Source organism: Rhea pennata, chromosome 2 (genome assembly GCF_028389875.1).
Source record: "Rhea pennata isolate bPtePen1 chromosome 2, bPtePen1.pri, whole genome shotgun sequence".
Lineage (NCBI taxonomy): Eukaryota > Metazoa > Chordata > Aves > Rheiformes > Rheidae > Rhea > Rhea pennata.
The window spans coordinates 114,761,667-114,776,083 of NC_084664.1; the positions used below are offsets into that span (position 1 = coordinate 114,761,667).

Sequence of the window (14,417 nt, forward strand, 5' to 3'; positions counted from 1 at the left end):
CTATCCTCTCAGTTCAACTGATGAAACTCTTACATATGGCAACAGAGAGGGGATGTTAATTTTCAAAAGGGGGAGGAGAAGAAAAAAATTTAAAAAGCAGGACAAAGCCTGTCTTAAAAACACAGATCAAACTGTCGATACGCATTTGCAGTGTTTCCCTAACTAAAAGGGAAAAGAAAAGGTCAATATAGATCCTTGCCAACAGCAAATGTTGGACTCATTAATGACCAGCTATCACAGTAAGATTAGAAAAACAAACAGTACTAAAGCCAGTAACAAAAGAAAGTAGGTTTCTTGTTATAGAGTAGCTATATCACAGAAAGTATCATATTAGCACATCAATTACCTCTTTCTGCACAAACTTCTGGAACCCACAGGTTATAACTTCTGCTGCATTGTGTACTGTAAGGAACATCGGAATTGGCTACCATGGAAAGAGAATAAAAAACAGTCTCAATAACTGGGTCACTCTAGTTCAGGCTAGCTGTCCCAGGGTTCTTTTGTTTCTGATGACTGTAAACCCACATCACAGCTCCTAAGAGTGCCTCAGACCCATCCCCAAAATGGAATCGCTATTACATAACAGGCACTTTCATGCAACTGCCTTTAAATCCAAACCGCTCCTAATTCTCTGACTTTGGGGTACACAGTCAGTGTGTTTCTACATAGCTACCACAGGGAGATTTTTCCAAGTATGTGCTTCTAGTTTTGCCCCTCCTTTCACAAATCTGCAGCCTTGACAGTAAATAGTTTTCATTAGTTTTCCCATCTCTGTCTACTGGTATTAAGAACATTCTGTTATTCCTAGCAACAAAATTATGGGCAAGATGATTTTAGGTGATTACTTTCAGTTACTGCTATGAATACCTGCCAGAAAATAGGGTGGAAATGTAATAGTTCACACACAAGAAGTGCTGAAATTACAATTAACAAACTGTCTGGACTCCTTCCCAAAATGAAATCGAGAAACAAATCCCAATGATAATGAGTCAAACTACCACCACCCCTAAGCAAAAATCAGCAAGAACTAGTGGTTTATAACACTTCCTCCAAATCAGGTCCATGGGGTAGCAGATACAGTCAAAACTGAGGCAATTCCTTGCCCCAATTTAGGTAACCTAAAAACTGAAGCAGAAGAACTGCCCACTCACTCTACTCACATGAGTAGAGAATGAATTAAAATTCCAGTGATGTTCACTCCTCTTAAGTATCAGATGATATGCTTAGATTTGACTTTGCAAACAAAAAAAATCTAGGTTTTGGGGAGATTTTCCTTTTCCCATCAAGCTGGATAATCATTAATTAAATATTCTAAGTCACAATGACAACTATGGTGGATCCACAAACAAGAAAGTTATACCAAGATAACTCTTAACACCTCTAAATTAGCCAGGAATGAAAAACCACACAAACACAGCTGATATGAAATTGTTAGCTCCTGCTTCACCAGAGCTGAAAACCAATTCTCAACCCTGTTGCTGGACAACTGAGAACATCATTACAGAAGTATCTAACATAAGCATTTTGAGCCTGACACAATTATAGGAAATACAAGAAAAAGATATACGAGAAAAATTGACAGCAAAAATGTACATTCTTCCTTTTGTGGAGTCAGTTTGTTGTCTGTCCCCCTCCCCCCATTTGGAAGAGCCTTTTGGCTCTTCCAAATGTGTTTTGGAGCCAACAATGGCTCCAGTTTGCCTAGCTCAGTTAACCTTCTCCATATGTTTGTTGTCTTTGATGTGAGTGGGCTTAGTGCTTACAAAAAGAAAGGTTTACTGGTTGGGCAGACAAGGTGAACAGACTCTGTACAAACCTCCCCTCACAGTCCTGCATATTTTTGGTAATGCATCACAGTCCAGAGCTAAGCAGCTCTCTTCCAGTTCCAGCCCTGAACTCCTGTGCAGGACAGGCTTCTAGTGTCTCTTGTGAGAGATAAATGGAGATTAAGACTGTAGTCCTGCCAGTACACATGGAGTGTTTGAAAGTAGATGCTTCTGGCTTTGATCAAAAAAAGTTCACATAATTTCTACTTTAGAAACAGACCCATTTAATTCAAGTACACTGCTGCAGTGAGATAATTTAGATACAAGGATGAGGAGAGTCCTTTTTCCTTCTCCCTGTGCAGTAAAAGTATTGTAGGTAGAGTTATTGTAAGTAAAGCTTGTATTTAGGATCAACTTTTCCCCAGTACAAGGCTTTACATGCCACTATGGCTGAGACTACTCATCTTGGTGCCTTTCCTCAATGGCAAAATAGTCACAGAATTAGGCCTCTAAATCCCCATTTATGTAAAACAAAAAAGACATGTAGAAATGGAAGATGTTGCTCAAGAAAGATCTGGGATACAGATCAACACCATTCAACCACAGAGGAGACTCAGCTCTTGTATGGCTCCAGAGCATCTCACTTTCTTCAATGATCACAGCATAGGGAAAAGAAAGAAACAAAGTAACTTATGAGAGAACTCAGAAATATGAAGAAATAGCAAGAAAGGATGTGATTCATTCCTCCTCCACCTCCCAGGTGAGCAAGCAGAAAAGATGATGATGCCAAAGGCTCTGTTACTGTTTCCAGGCAGTTCTTTCCTTAAAGATCTCTACTCTGTTCACACAAGGGAGGCCTAATTGGACTTGCTTTGACAAGGAAGTAAATACAATTGCCACAAAACAGCCAGTCTGGAGGCACGTAGCATCTGAGCACATGGCCTAGCTTTCCTGAAGATCACTTGGGTCTGAGATCAGGCCCACAGCCTTGCCTGAGAGGACAGAGATCTCCTGTCCTCTTCAGCCCTACATCTCCAACAGCATGTTCAAGAAGGGACCACAGCAAGCAGATTCTTGTTGAAAATTCACATTTGATTCTTCTTCAAGTTTAGGAGTTGACAGCAGTAAGCTGGCTTTGGAGTTAGATAGGATACTTTGACAGAATGTAATAGGAAACTAGCAGAGAATCTGCTCTTGCAGACTGTATAACTGCAGATAACACTGCTGTTTTTTAAAAAATTGAGGTCACAATTTTTCTTCTTTTCTCTTTTTTTATGGCAACAGTGGATCATTTAAGAAAAAAGCATCTAGCTTTAATAAAAGTAGATTTGACATCTCCTAAGTTTTTGGTATGTTACTGTGATTCAAATGAATCATAAATCTGATCAATCTAGCCATTCCCACAACCTTTTCCCAACTTTCAATTTATTTCTTCAAACCTTGTAAAGCATCAAAACCCTGACATTGAAAGGGTCTCCATCCTTTTCCTAAAAACATATCCTACTGATCTATGTCCCATTGCCCACTTTGCAAAAAGTTACAGCTAGTAACTTCTTCAGCTTCTTCCCTGTTGACACAATTCAGACCATTAAGGATATGTTCTGCAAAATACTGAGCGCTCTGGAGAGATGCTGAGTGCTTTTGACTGTCACTGAGGTCAAGGAGATCTGTGGCTATTTTGCACCTTTTGATACTGCTCCACACTTCATAGGACTGGACCACTACCCTAGCATAGTTAACAGGTTATGTTATTTAAATCTTTCCTCCCTTTTCCCCCAGCCCAGGAACAGCATTAAACTCCTTGTGTGAAGAGAACGATCTTTGTTCATAGAGACAATAAAGAACCAACTCCTACTTGTGCATTTCTTACCAATCTAGACAGTGCCCTGGAGCCAGCGTAAATAACGCCCACAAAAAGTGCTGAAGCAGGAAGCCATGACAGGACATCAGACCTGTGAAAACAATTAAAGCTCTATTACACCACCACATTCTGTTTACATGTAGTCAGCATCAGTTAGTTGCAAAGAACAGAACAATATGTATATATCTATTTCAAAGGTGTGCACATTAAATTCATTAAATTGATTGTTCAGTATTCCTCCCACTTACTAAAGAAGTCTGAGATAGAAATGAACCATCTCTTTTAACTGCAGATATGAACTAGCAGAAATACTTTTACTCTTTCTCACACTCTTCCTCAAAAACTGTTTAATGCCTTCATGGCAATTACTAGTATTGGTTTTAATGGAGAGAAATTTCATTTCAACTGATTTCTTTGATGTAAAAGGAAGAAAAGCTGACAAATGAAGGCTTAAAATGCCACACTTGCACAGACAGCACACATTTTCACTATGCCTAAGTACACTTGCCCACCCACACATTCATTTCTCAGCCAGATTTACAAAGAGATTCTTCCTAAAGATCAGATTGTCTCTGTGGAAGCCTGTCTCTTGAGATTTCTTAATGATATTCCTTTGACTAAGCCAAACTCCTAGAGGCAGTTTGACAACTAATAGAGGAATGAAGTCGTCATGATCTGATTTTTGTTTAAAGTGATATTGCAGTGGGGTCAGATTTCTGTTTTGAGATGGGCCTTCAGGATTCACATTACTTCTTTGCTGACCTCAGTACTTCAGGGGAAAAATGGGATCAGGTAGGTGATAAATTTCAGAGGGAGCAATATAAGATACTGAGTCAGGAAAAGAGTGGCAAAGACTTGCAGGTCTGATCCAAAGACTACTGAAGACATTGGTACCCCCATTCTTTCTGAGCTTTGAACTACAGTTCAGACAGCATTGGTGAATATTTCTGATTCTTAGAACAAAATAAAATTGTTTGCAATTCCTTAATTTGGATCACATTTCCAGGTAGCACAGAAGAATCAAAATGCAACTGTAAGTACCACTATATTACCACATTTCACAGAATAGAAAAATAGACCACTAAAATAAGAAAATTAGAATAGTTTGAATAAAAATAAAAGATGCCCTAAGATTTTTACAAACATAGGGCAAGAGGAAAACTGTAAACACTATGTTTCCTTTCTCTTTATAATTTTCTAAGATAGTTGGTCAAAATCTCAGAGTAGCAGAAATAGAGCAATCTTTAGATCGTTTCCCTTGGGGGGGGGAATACTTGCTCCATTTTTGGGGGGCAATCATCATCATTTTTAAAGAAGCACTGTGCCTTTTAAGGTTAGTGTCTCAATTGGAATTTTACAGAGACCAGGATCAAAAACTGCCATGCTGCATTACCAACCAATTCCTGTCAGAAATCAGCCAAAAAAATCTCTATTGGAACCGGAGTAAATTGGAGAAAAGAGGAGGGAATGGAAAGAGAGGAGGGAGGTAAAAAGAAGAAAAAAAAACAAAGATGAATGACTGCACCATAAAAATATCACCTCTTCATGCTCTACACCACTAAATCCTAGGAATCCCAAATATGTCTCCATTTCCAATGCAGTAATGCAAAGTGTAATGGAAAAGGACTTCAGATGCTTTTCCATGATGTAAAAGTAGAATTTTATGTTGCCAAGGCAGAATTTCTGGACTGGAAAAGAATGCATGAGTGTTTGATATAACATATCAGCACTTACAATCTGTCCTGTATACAAACCAATTAGTAGTTTCTTGTGTTGGCAATACAATGATGTATGTGCAAAGAAAGCAAGCTCAGTGACAAACAGAACTGACTTGTTTGTCATTGCTAGATTTGCAGCTCACTGAAGTCAATAGGTAGTTTTCCCTAAACTACACTTTTAAGCTTTGGTTTAAGCTAAGGCTCTGAGCTGCTACTTAGCTGTGGGGAAATTGCAACAACAATAGAAATAGCAAGCCAAACACAGCCAATTTAGGTGCCTAGGAGGTTAGGCAGAAACTATGAGGCAGAGATCATAGCACTGGAGGCGTTACACAGATACTGTGCTTATTCTTCTGTGCTCCACAGAGGCCCCGATTTTGATACAGATTTGCAGAGAGTCACCATCCACCCTTCAGAAACAGCTCTCTTAGCAGCTGGGAGAGCTGAGGGGAAATGGAGGAAAAGTAGGTTCTCTATAAAACCTCAGGGAAAGTACTAAGTAACACGTTTTACGGAACTGAGGACCAGTTTTTATTTGGTCTTTACTATGAAGTTAAGTTCCCAAGTTTGTCAGATGCTTTTGACAAAAGGGTGATAATCTCTATGTACTGAAATAATTTTTCTAGGATGCTTCTGAATAACTCGAACTAGCTCAGAAAGCATATGAAATGAGTCTGCAAGAGAGAAGATACAAAGACTACAAATGGGTGCCAGTTTATGATTTCTAGTATTAGAAGTCTGGATATAGTATTCATAAATTTCCTATATGTACCCAAACAAAACAAAACAAAAAAACAACAAAAAAGAAAAAGCTAGATCCACAGACCAATATTCTGTGAGGGGAGAAAAAAAAAAAAAAAAAAAAAAAAAAAAAAAAAACGGTTTCATACCATGGGGAAAAGGTCTTTGTAAGAAGGAGGAGCTTGAGGGGAAGTTGTGGAGAAAAGCCTTTGAGAAGTTACATTTCTGTGTTGTTGTACCTTTCTCCCTGCTTTCTTATAAATACATGCTGAGTCTAGGTGAGCAAAGCATTAAAGCATGTGCACAATTCTTCTGAATAAAGACAGGTTTAAACTGATGCCCAGTACTTTGCTAAATTACAGCCAAAACACAGAAATGAATCCTAGTCATTTAATTTCATGTGTAGCTAATACATAACCCACCTATTCCAGAAGACTGCTGAAAAGGTTCCCAAGATTTATTTTAATCAGTTTTCCTAGATTATGCTGACATCTGGTGGCCTGAAGCCTCTATATTCAAAACAGAAAAATTTTTCAACAAGTACTTAGATAAAAGCATCTTCAAGAGCAAAGAATGATTTTTGTTCAGTATTTTCTTTAAGGTGTTTCAGGTTTTGGAAAAAAGATACACACACACACACACACACACACACAGAGAGACATTTTCCCTCTTTCTTTAGGATTTTTGACAAAAAGCTTTCCAAGCTGGAAAGAAAAAAATTCAACTTCTTTATTTTCATGATTTAAGGCAAAAGTAACTTCTCAACCAGCAATGAAACCTGAATTAGAAAGGACATTAACGATGGCTGTATTCCTTTGTCCTTCAGCTGTACTGTGAGTACAAAATATGCAGGAATAATAAAAGCTTCATAAGAATACGTATCGCTAACTGGCACTAAAGCAAGATTCGGTACCTAATTCTGCTTCTACTAATAACAATGACAGCTTTTATTCTAATATCCTCATTTTATCTAAACTGCACTTAAAAGATAGGAAGATAAATTCTGCTTCCATTTATAATTCCAGTTAAATTTTGAGGGTGATGTAGGCACTTGCACGTACAAGAAAAAATGTGGGCTGGTTCTTTACACATATGCACGCACAAAGCACTTTATTCCAAATGAGAAACTGCAGTTTTGCAAATCAGTTGTTTGAATCCCAAACTGAAAATCCATCAGCTATCGTCAGCTAATACAGAATCACAGGAAAAAAAAAAAAAAAAAAAAAAAAAAAAAGATTAGAAGGGAGCTCTGGTAGTCATCTAGTCCAATCCCCTAGCTTCAAAGTTAGGAGATGTTGCTAAGGGCATAGTCCAGTCAAGAGTCAGGTTCCGAATATCTCTAGGGGCGGAGACCAAACTCTTCCTCTGAATGTGCAATATGCTATGATACATAAATGGTAAAACAAAAAGGACATATCACATTCCGTGTAGTGGACTGCATCTGTATGAACACAGTACAGTATTCTGGATGACTTTTCTAACTTGCTGCCACTGTCAGTTCAAGCAGGTGATCTTGATCTATAAAGCATCTTTCAATCTAGAATTTTATTATGATACAGATCCTGTGCACTGCTGTAATGACTACTTGCTTTGTGTTTGTGACTGACAAACTTGCATATAAAATTATGCTTTAGCAAGCTACTGTCTTCTACAGCCAACCTAACTACATCATAACCCAGCTACAGAAAATAAATATTTAGTAAATACTGAAAACCCCACTGTACCTTGAACATAAGTTTATCTCCACCCATCCCAGCTTCCAGGAGACATGCAGCAGAAGTCCACCAACTAATGTTTGCCATCTGAAATAGAAACAAAGTAGTACCTCTGAATTACATTTTTTTAACCGCATGGAACATGACCTTAGAAACTCATTTCTCACAGCACACCTATGACTAACTATCTGCCTTTCCTCCAGTTTAACCATGGTTGCCCACTATTCCCTTTTTCTTATCTTTTGTGGGTCTTTGTTTCCTCCAAAATTCCTGTCTCTGGTGCTTGCCCCCTCCTGTTTCAAGTGTTTTATAAAGGACCACCTGTCACAATGTCACTGGTCATACTGTTCAGACTCCATTTTGTTGTCTTTTGCCATGAAAGGTTTACAATAATAGTGATGTTATAGCCATGATAGTCTAAAGATACAAGTGAGACAGGGTTTGTCACAGGAGATAAATATCCTTTCAAACTGAGTTGTTATTAGAATAGACAAACACACTTTCAGGATTCAAGACTTACTTCAATTGGACCAAATAAGTCCCAAGGATGAGAAGTGTTGTCCTGGTAATTTCAAACATAACTCTGACTTCTCATGTTAGTTCATTCTGGACCTAGATTATAAACTCTGCGACTCAGACTGTGGGTTTTTTCCTTCTTGTGTAGCAAGCATCAAGTGAAGCATCATCAACAATCAAATCATGATGCTGCACAGAGCCTCTTTGGTCCAGAGCCTCTATAGAAAACTTCTTTACAGCAAGATAGCTTTGCACATCAACCATGACACTGTGGTGTTCTTACTGAAAAAGCATATAACAATTAAAGACATTCTGCATTGACTTATCCACCTAACAGCTTAACAGCTTATAAAGAGATTGCTCAGACTACTGAGGAAACTGTATGTGAGGCCTTAGAAAAGCTTGCAGATAACTTAAAATTAGTACTGATGCACACTGTGTTTTTTTTATGCTTTGAATAAATTATCCGTTTCCTCCTCCTTTTGGCTAGTAGTTTTCAGAGAGGTGTTTCTTGGGTGAAAATCCTTGAATATTTAGCACAGTTCAGACATATTATATTGCAATATTAAACCACATTAGCATCTGTAATTGGTATGTAAGTGGATTTATTTATTAGTCCCATTCATTGCAAAGCATCTAAGCAATTTTTAAAAGCTCTCTCCCATGCATATGTGCACATACACACACATTGGCCATTGTACGTAATGCTGCCTAAGGTGATTGTGAGAGAAAGCAAGCTCCTTGTCCATAAGGGGTATGCTGAACATTCAGTGCTATTATCAAAGCTCAATTCACACCATTTAAGCTCTCATGTATTCCTCAGCTAAAAGCTGGGTAATCCCTGATGTTCACCACAGGCTTGATCGTGCTCCGTCCCAAGCGAGTGACAAACTCCTAGCAACTTTAATTTGAAAGATTTAGAGAGGACAGGGAATATCTTCTCAGGTGTTAAAGACAGAAGTTGAAGTTAGTAACAGCTCCAGATGCTCAGCACCATTTCATATAGTCTTAAATTATACACGGAAGGGAAACAGTTACAGTAGACAATTATAGCATGAACTACTGAGGATAACACTCTTTTCCTTTTTTCTTTTGCCATAGCTCTAAATGAAAGTGCACCTGAGCCTCTTAATAATTTTCAAGAAATCATCTTTAAAAGCCAGCATTTATGGAAAAATATGAAGATGCTGAAAGGCAGTACAGCATTTCCAAATGCTAGAAAAGGCAGATAACTGTGGTAACACAGATGCCACAATGTAATTGCATGCCATTGAATGTATGCTTTTTTACTGTTGACTTACCACACTTGCATTTTACATACATTACTTGTACCTTTCCCCATATGATAAGTCTTGTCGAAGACAATTTTTGTATGCATGAGACAACTAAAGAAAGCACTCATTGCAAACTTAATAGAACCGAGTATGCTCAAAGAAAATGAAGATTCCCTTGGGAATTATTCTTACGGTTGTTCACAGTCCTGGGGCTGGAGGGCAGGCAAAAAATATGCCATGCTAAGCAGCAACATAGGATTTAAAAATTACCCAGTGTCTGTTAATCTTATACACATACCAAAAGAACAAATGAGGGAAATGTTGACTCTAAGAGGCCACATGCAATTCTGCTAAACATCTCAGATTAGTAACAGCACTGACAGTATGTATGGATATTTGGCCAAACATTGTATTTCTTGTTACAGTCATTAAGATATGCTTGTGATTTACCATATACAGCAAATAGGCTAAATATGAAAATAAGCAACTTTATATTTGTGTTTGCCTAAAGATTGATTTAAAGTAGGCTTTCATTAGCATAGTGAAAGAGAATACACCACATGTAAACATTAAATGCCGCTTCCAATGACAAGCTGTATTATAATTGCTACTTTTTGACATAAAGTATAAGACTTCCAGAAAACCCAGAAATTATGGAGAGTCTATATCTCTTAAATACATTACCAGTATGATGTTTAAAAATTAACCAGGACAACTAATGAACACTTTACTAAGCTTTCATAAAACAGGTTCTCTAGACACCAAAAACCAGTAATGGCACGAAGTACTAAAGTTAGCTTTAGCATGGAAGAGCAATACCTTTACTAAGGAGAGTCATTTTTCAAACAAATGTATTCTTAAAATTGTACTTACCCTTGAAAAAGGGTAGGGTAGGTGAATTTCAGGACAGACAGGACGTACTGGAAAACAAATACCAAATTAATGGACATCAAACATCCATGGTGTTATAACATCAACAAGCAATCACAAGAGAATGAAATAAAGGAAGTTCCTATTAAAATAAAGAAAAAAAAAAGATGAGATATTTTGAAAATTTTCAATAATTTCTCTTCCAATGCCAGAACTGCTGGATACTGCCCCAGTCACCGTGAGAGGAAGCTGACACTAAAGTACATGAAGGATGGAATAGACACACTGAATGACAAAGACAGGGCTACTTGCTGAATTGCTCTCTCAATTGCTGACCACACTTCTTGCTTTGCTCTAAATGGAAAAGAGTTTACAGCAACAAAAAATATAAGCATTTGTCAACTACAATTGCATCATGGCACAGAGGCAATCTTAAACAGAATTAATCATCTCCTGATGGTTATTTCATTTCACAGACCTAACATTCACTTAGCAGTGTTCCATGTAAAATATTAAGCAGTGTCTATAAAGCACTCTGGAGCTGTTATGCTCTGCAGAAGTAGCCTTGCCTTTGCTTTGGTGAGCTTTGACGGGGTCTTAGTTTTTGAATGCTAGTGTCCTTTCTCACTACTGTATATATGTGCGTGTGTGTGTGCACATGTGTATGTACACACATACACACAAATATGTATACACATGCACACACAAATATGAGTGAGAAATAGATCTTTACATGTTACCTCAGGGTCTAAAAATTTCCTGTGATCAAGTATATGACACTCTTCCTATAAGGGAAAAGGATGCCTGGGACTTCCCTGGAAGAAAGGAAAAGTACCCTGCCATTCCTGCTATGAGCCAGCAGAAGTTGTCAATGGCAACAGGAGAAGGTAAAAGATTTCAGAGAGAAAATGGAACTAAGCACTGTGCAGGTCCTTTTTTTTTTTTTTTTTTTTTTTTGAGGAGTGGGTCACTAAAAAGATATCAATATATGCAGAAACAAGGCATGTTGATTCATAAACAGTCATATAATACATACACTTATCAAATGGCATTTGGGTTTTAAACCAGGATGATATACTTGCACATATCTGTATTCCACTTGCATTTACCCACTGTCCAGGACAAGCAAAAAGTCTGTATTCTGGTTATTTTAACTTTGTTGCATTAAAGCATACATTAAAGTTTTAAAATGGAGTTGACAAAGAGGGCCCTATGTCAAAGCCTTTCCAACTTCCTCTCAAGTACACTTAAGCCAAGTGTCTTTTCCAACTCATGACACAATTTGGCAGCTCTTCTAGTCCCTTTCTGTTACTAATCACTGCTCCTAACAGTCTGCCAAATAAACTGCATTATTTCTTCCTGTGAACTTTGCTTCATTTCTGGACTTCAGTCTACTTCTGGACATTCTTAATAGTAAACGTACCTTGGAACACAGATCAGTAGTCTACATACAGAACATACATTTCACTTTCATCTCTGAAAAAAGCTGTATTTCCTTAACTCTCTCTCAGGAAATCCATACCCTACTTGCTTCAAAAAATGTCTTTTCTCTCAGAAATCTGCTTCAGAAACATAGAGGTACTCTCTGATATATATGACAGGAACAAGTAGCTACTCTATCATAGAATCATAGAATGGTAAGGTTGGAAGGGACCTCTGGAGATCATCTAGTCCAACCCTCAGTGTAGCCCATACGGCGATTGAACCCACAACCTTGGTATTAGCAGCACCACACTCTAAACAGCTGAGCTAAACCTGCTCATATCGGGTCTTTAGTTTACAATAATAAGACATTTCAAAGGCAAGCCTTAAAACTCATCTAACCCACTGGCATCAATGATTTTCACTGAAGTTCCCCAGATTTCAGCGGTTTTATTTATGACTATTTTCACTGCAACTTCCACAGAGCCACTCTCACCAAACCAACAAGTCTCTGGAAAATCAGTGAGGGAAAGAAAAAACAAACAAACACACACTCAGGCATTTTGGAAGGGTATTCACATAGTCTAGGTTAGGCTGTGTCGGTGCTCCCTAGAGTGCCGGTGTCACTCCATTGGCTCTCAGGGAAATCACACTCTTAACTGACAATCTCTGAATCAGACTGAAGTCAGACACCTAGCTAACCTGAACTGGGTAACATTACCGACCCTCCTCCAAGAGTGAGCAAAGAAACTAGCTCAAGCTATTTCAGCTATACATTTTTATCCACTACGTGTCTATTTTTTGCACGCTTTTCTTTCTGCTTCTGCTTAGACCTTTCAACAATACCAATTGGCAATTAAGTTGCACAGTAGAAAACACTGCTTGTCCTTAATTTAGAGGTTAAACTACTGTACAGGTAAGTGTAGGTTAATATTTCTGTAGGTATTACTATAATGCCTTGAATATTTTAAATTGTCTTTTGCCTAGGTTCCAGGTTAACATGATTTCTTCTGTGAAATCTTCAAAATTCTGAAATAGTAACTGATAATTAATGGAGAAAATCCTGCATTGTGGCATACAGTCAGCCCATGTGTATCCAGGGACAGACTGGAATACAAAACAGATCTCTAATGCCTCTGGGCTCAATGGTTGGTAGATATCTAATAATATATTCAGTACTACTGATATTTCCAAGGAAGCATAATTTCTGGCTTTATAACTAACATTTTATTTATTTGAACAATAAGAAATCATCCCTTTAATCTTCCAAATACACTGGTCTTGAAATTTATACATTAGAGAAGCGTAAAGACCTTGCAGATTCAAAAAAATGGAAGTGGTAGAAAAAGCAGCTATACTCTGAATTACAAATGCACACTGGGACTGGCAACGGTGGGTCTTCCGGCTGAAATGCTGTTTTGTTAACAGTGTAGTCCTCATTTTGGAGGGATTGACTAGCAGGCTTTTCCTAATCAGTACAAAGTACACAGAAAGCATGCTTCTACTTTTGTTGCAGGTTCCTCACTTATCTTACCTTTTCAGGCACAGGCCACTGTGCATCTGTTAGAGCAGATTAGCAGTCACTGCTGCATATTTATGGGTCTCACTGACAGACACTGAATAAATCCAAAATGCAGTCTGCTTCCTTGCTATTTTTAAGGCTCCTCTAAATCTTTGAGAGGGCCTTAAATAATCAAAGTCTCCCACTTTCTTCACAGAAAGCAAGGAAAAAAGGCAGTAAAGGTGCACTACATAAGCAGAGCATAAATCCCAGTGACACAGTGAAGAATTGAGGGGACTTGGCCCTCGTCTAACACTGCTTTAGCCACACTGCTTGGAAGAGCGATCTCTGCCTCCGCCTGGAGCGGGCAAAGGGCCTCCTGCTTCAAGCTTCCACAGCGATTAGGAATGGGGACAGAGACACTGCACAACAACCATTTCTACTCAAAAAAAAGGGGCGGGGGGAAAAAAAAAAAAAAAAAAGAAAAGGAAGGAAGGAAGAATCCTCGTGGTGACAAGCAGCTGTCCTGCCACCTATTCTTTCCTACCTAACCCCCAAAATAAATAAGTAAATAAATAAACAATAGGATCTCCACGGCTGCCCCGCCACCCCTCAGCGCCGGGCCGGGCGAGGGGCCGTGCCGTGCGTCCTGGCGCTGGCGCCGCCGCCCTCACCTTGTTGGTGAAGCAGGAGGCCACGTAGAAGAGGCAGAAGGCGATGCCGCCCGCCGGCCGCTTTAAATACATCTGTCAACGCATGTCGCGCCGCCGCGCGGAGGGGCCCAACGCCGCAGCGGCGGGGCGCGCCCGCTGCGCGCCGGCCATGACAGCGGCGCGCGGCGGCGCGGCGCAGCCAATGAGCGGCGCGCCCCGCCGGGGAGGCGCGGCCTCCTTAAAGCGGCCATGCCGCACCCCCTCCCCCCAAGGCCCTCCCGCCCCCGGGGCTCAGGGCGGCGCGCGCGGGGGGCCGTTGGGCTCCGGCCGGCCGGTACATCCGTGCTGGCCGCCATGTAGGAAACCTCTAGAAGGGGTTT

General features: G+C 39.3%; 1 protein-coding gene across 4 annotated transcripts in view; it reads right to left on the minus strand.

Moving 5' to 3' along the window:
• The window catches only part of TMEM241 (transmembrane protein 241), a 60,743-nt gene extending 46,533 nt beyond the window's left edge, over window positions 1-14,210 (minus strand). For all 4 annotated transcript variants that reach the window (XM_062568134.1, XM_062568137.1, XM_062568133.1 and 1 more), the window contains exons 1-5: window positions 14,059-14,210; window positions 10,465-10,511; window positions 7,811-7,888; window positions 3,637-3,718; window positions 347-424 (exon numbers count right to left, since the gene is read on the minus strand). In XM_062568134.1, the coding sequence (XP_062424118.1) occupies window positions 347-424; window positions 3,637-3,718; window positions 7,811-7,888; window positions 10,465-10,511; window positions 14,059-14,130 (357 nt within the window). In that variant the 5' untranslated portion in view covers window positions 14,131-14,210. The remainder of the gene's footprint in view (window positions 1-346; window positions 425-3,636; window positions 3,719-7,810; window positions 7,889-10,464; window positions 10,512-14,058) is intronic.
• Window positions 14,211-14,417: the final 207 nt, after the last annotated feature.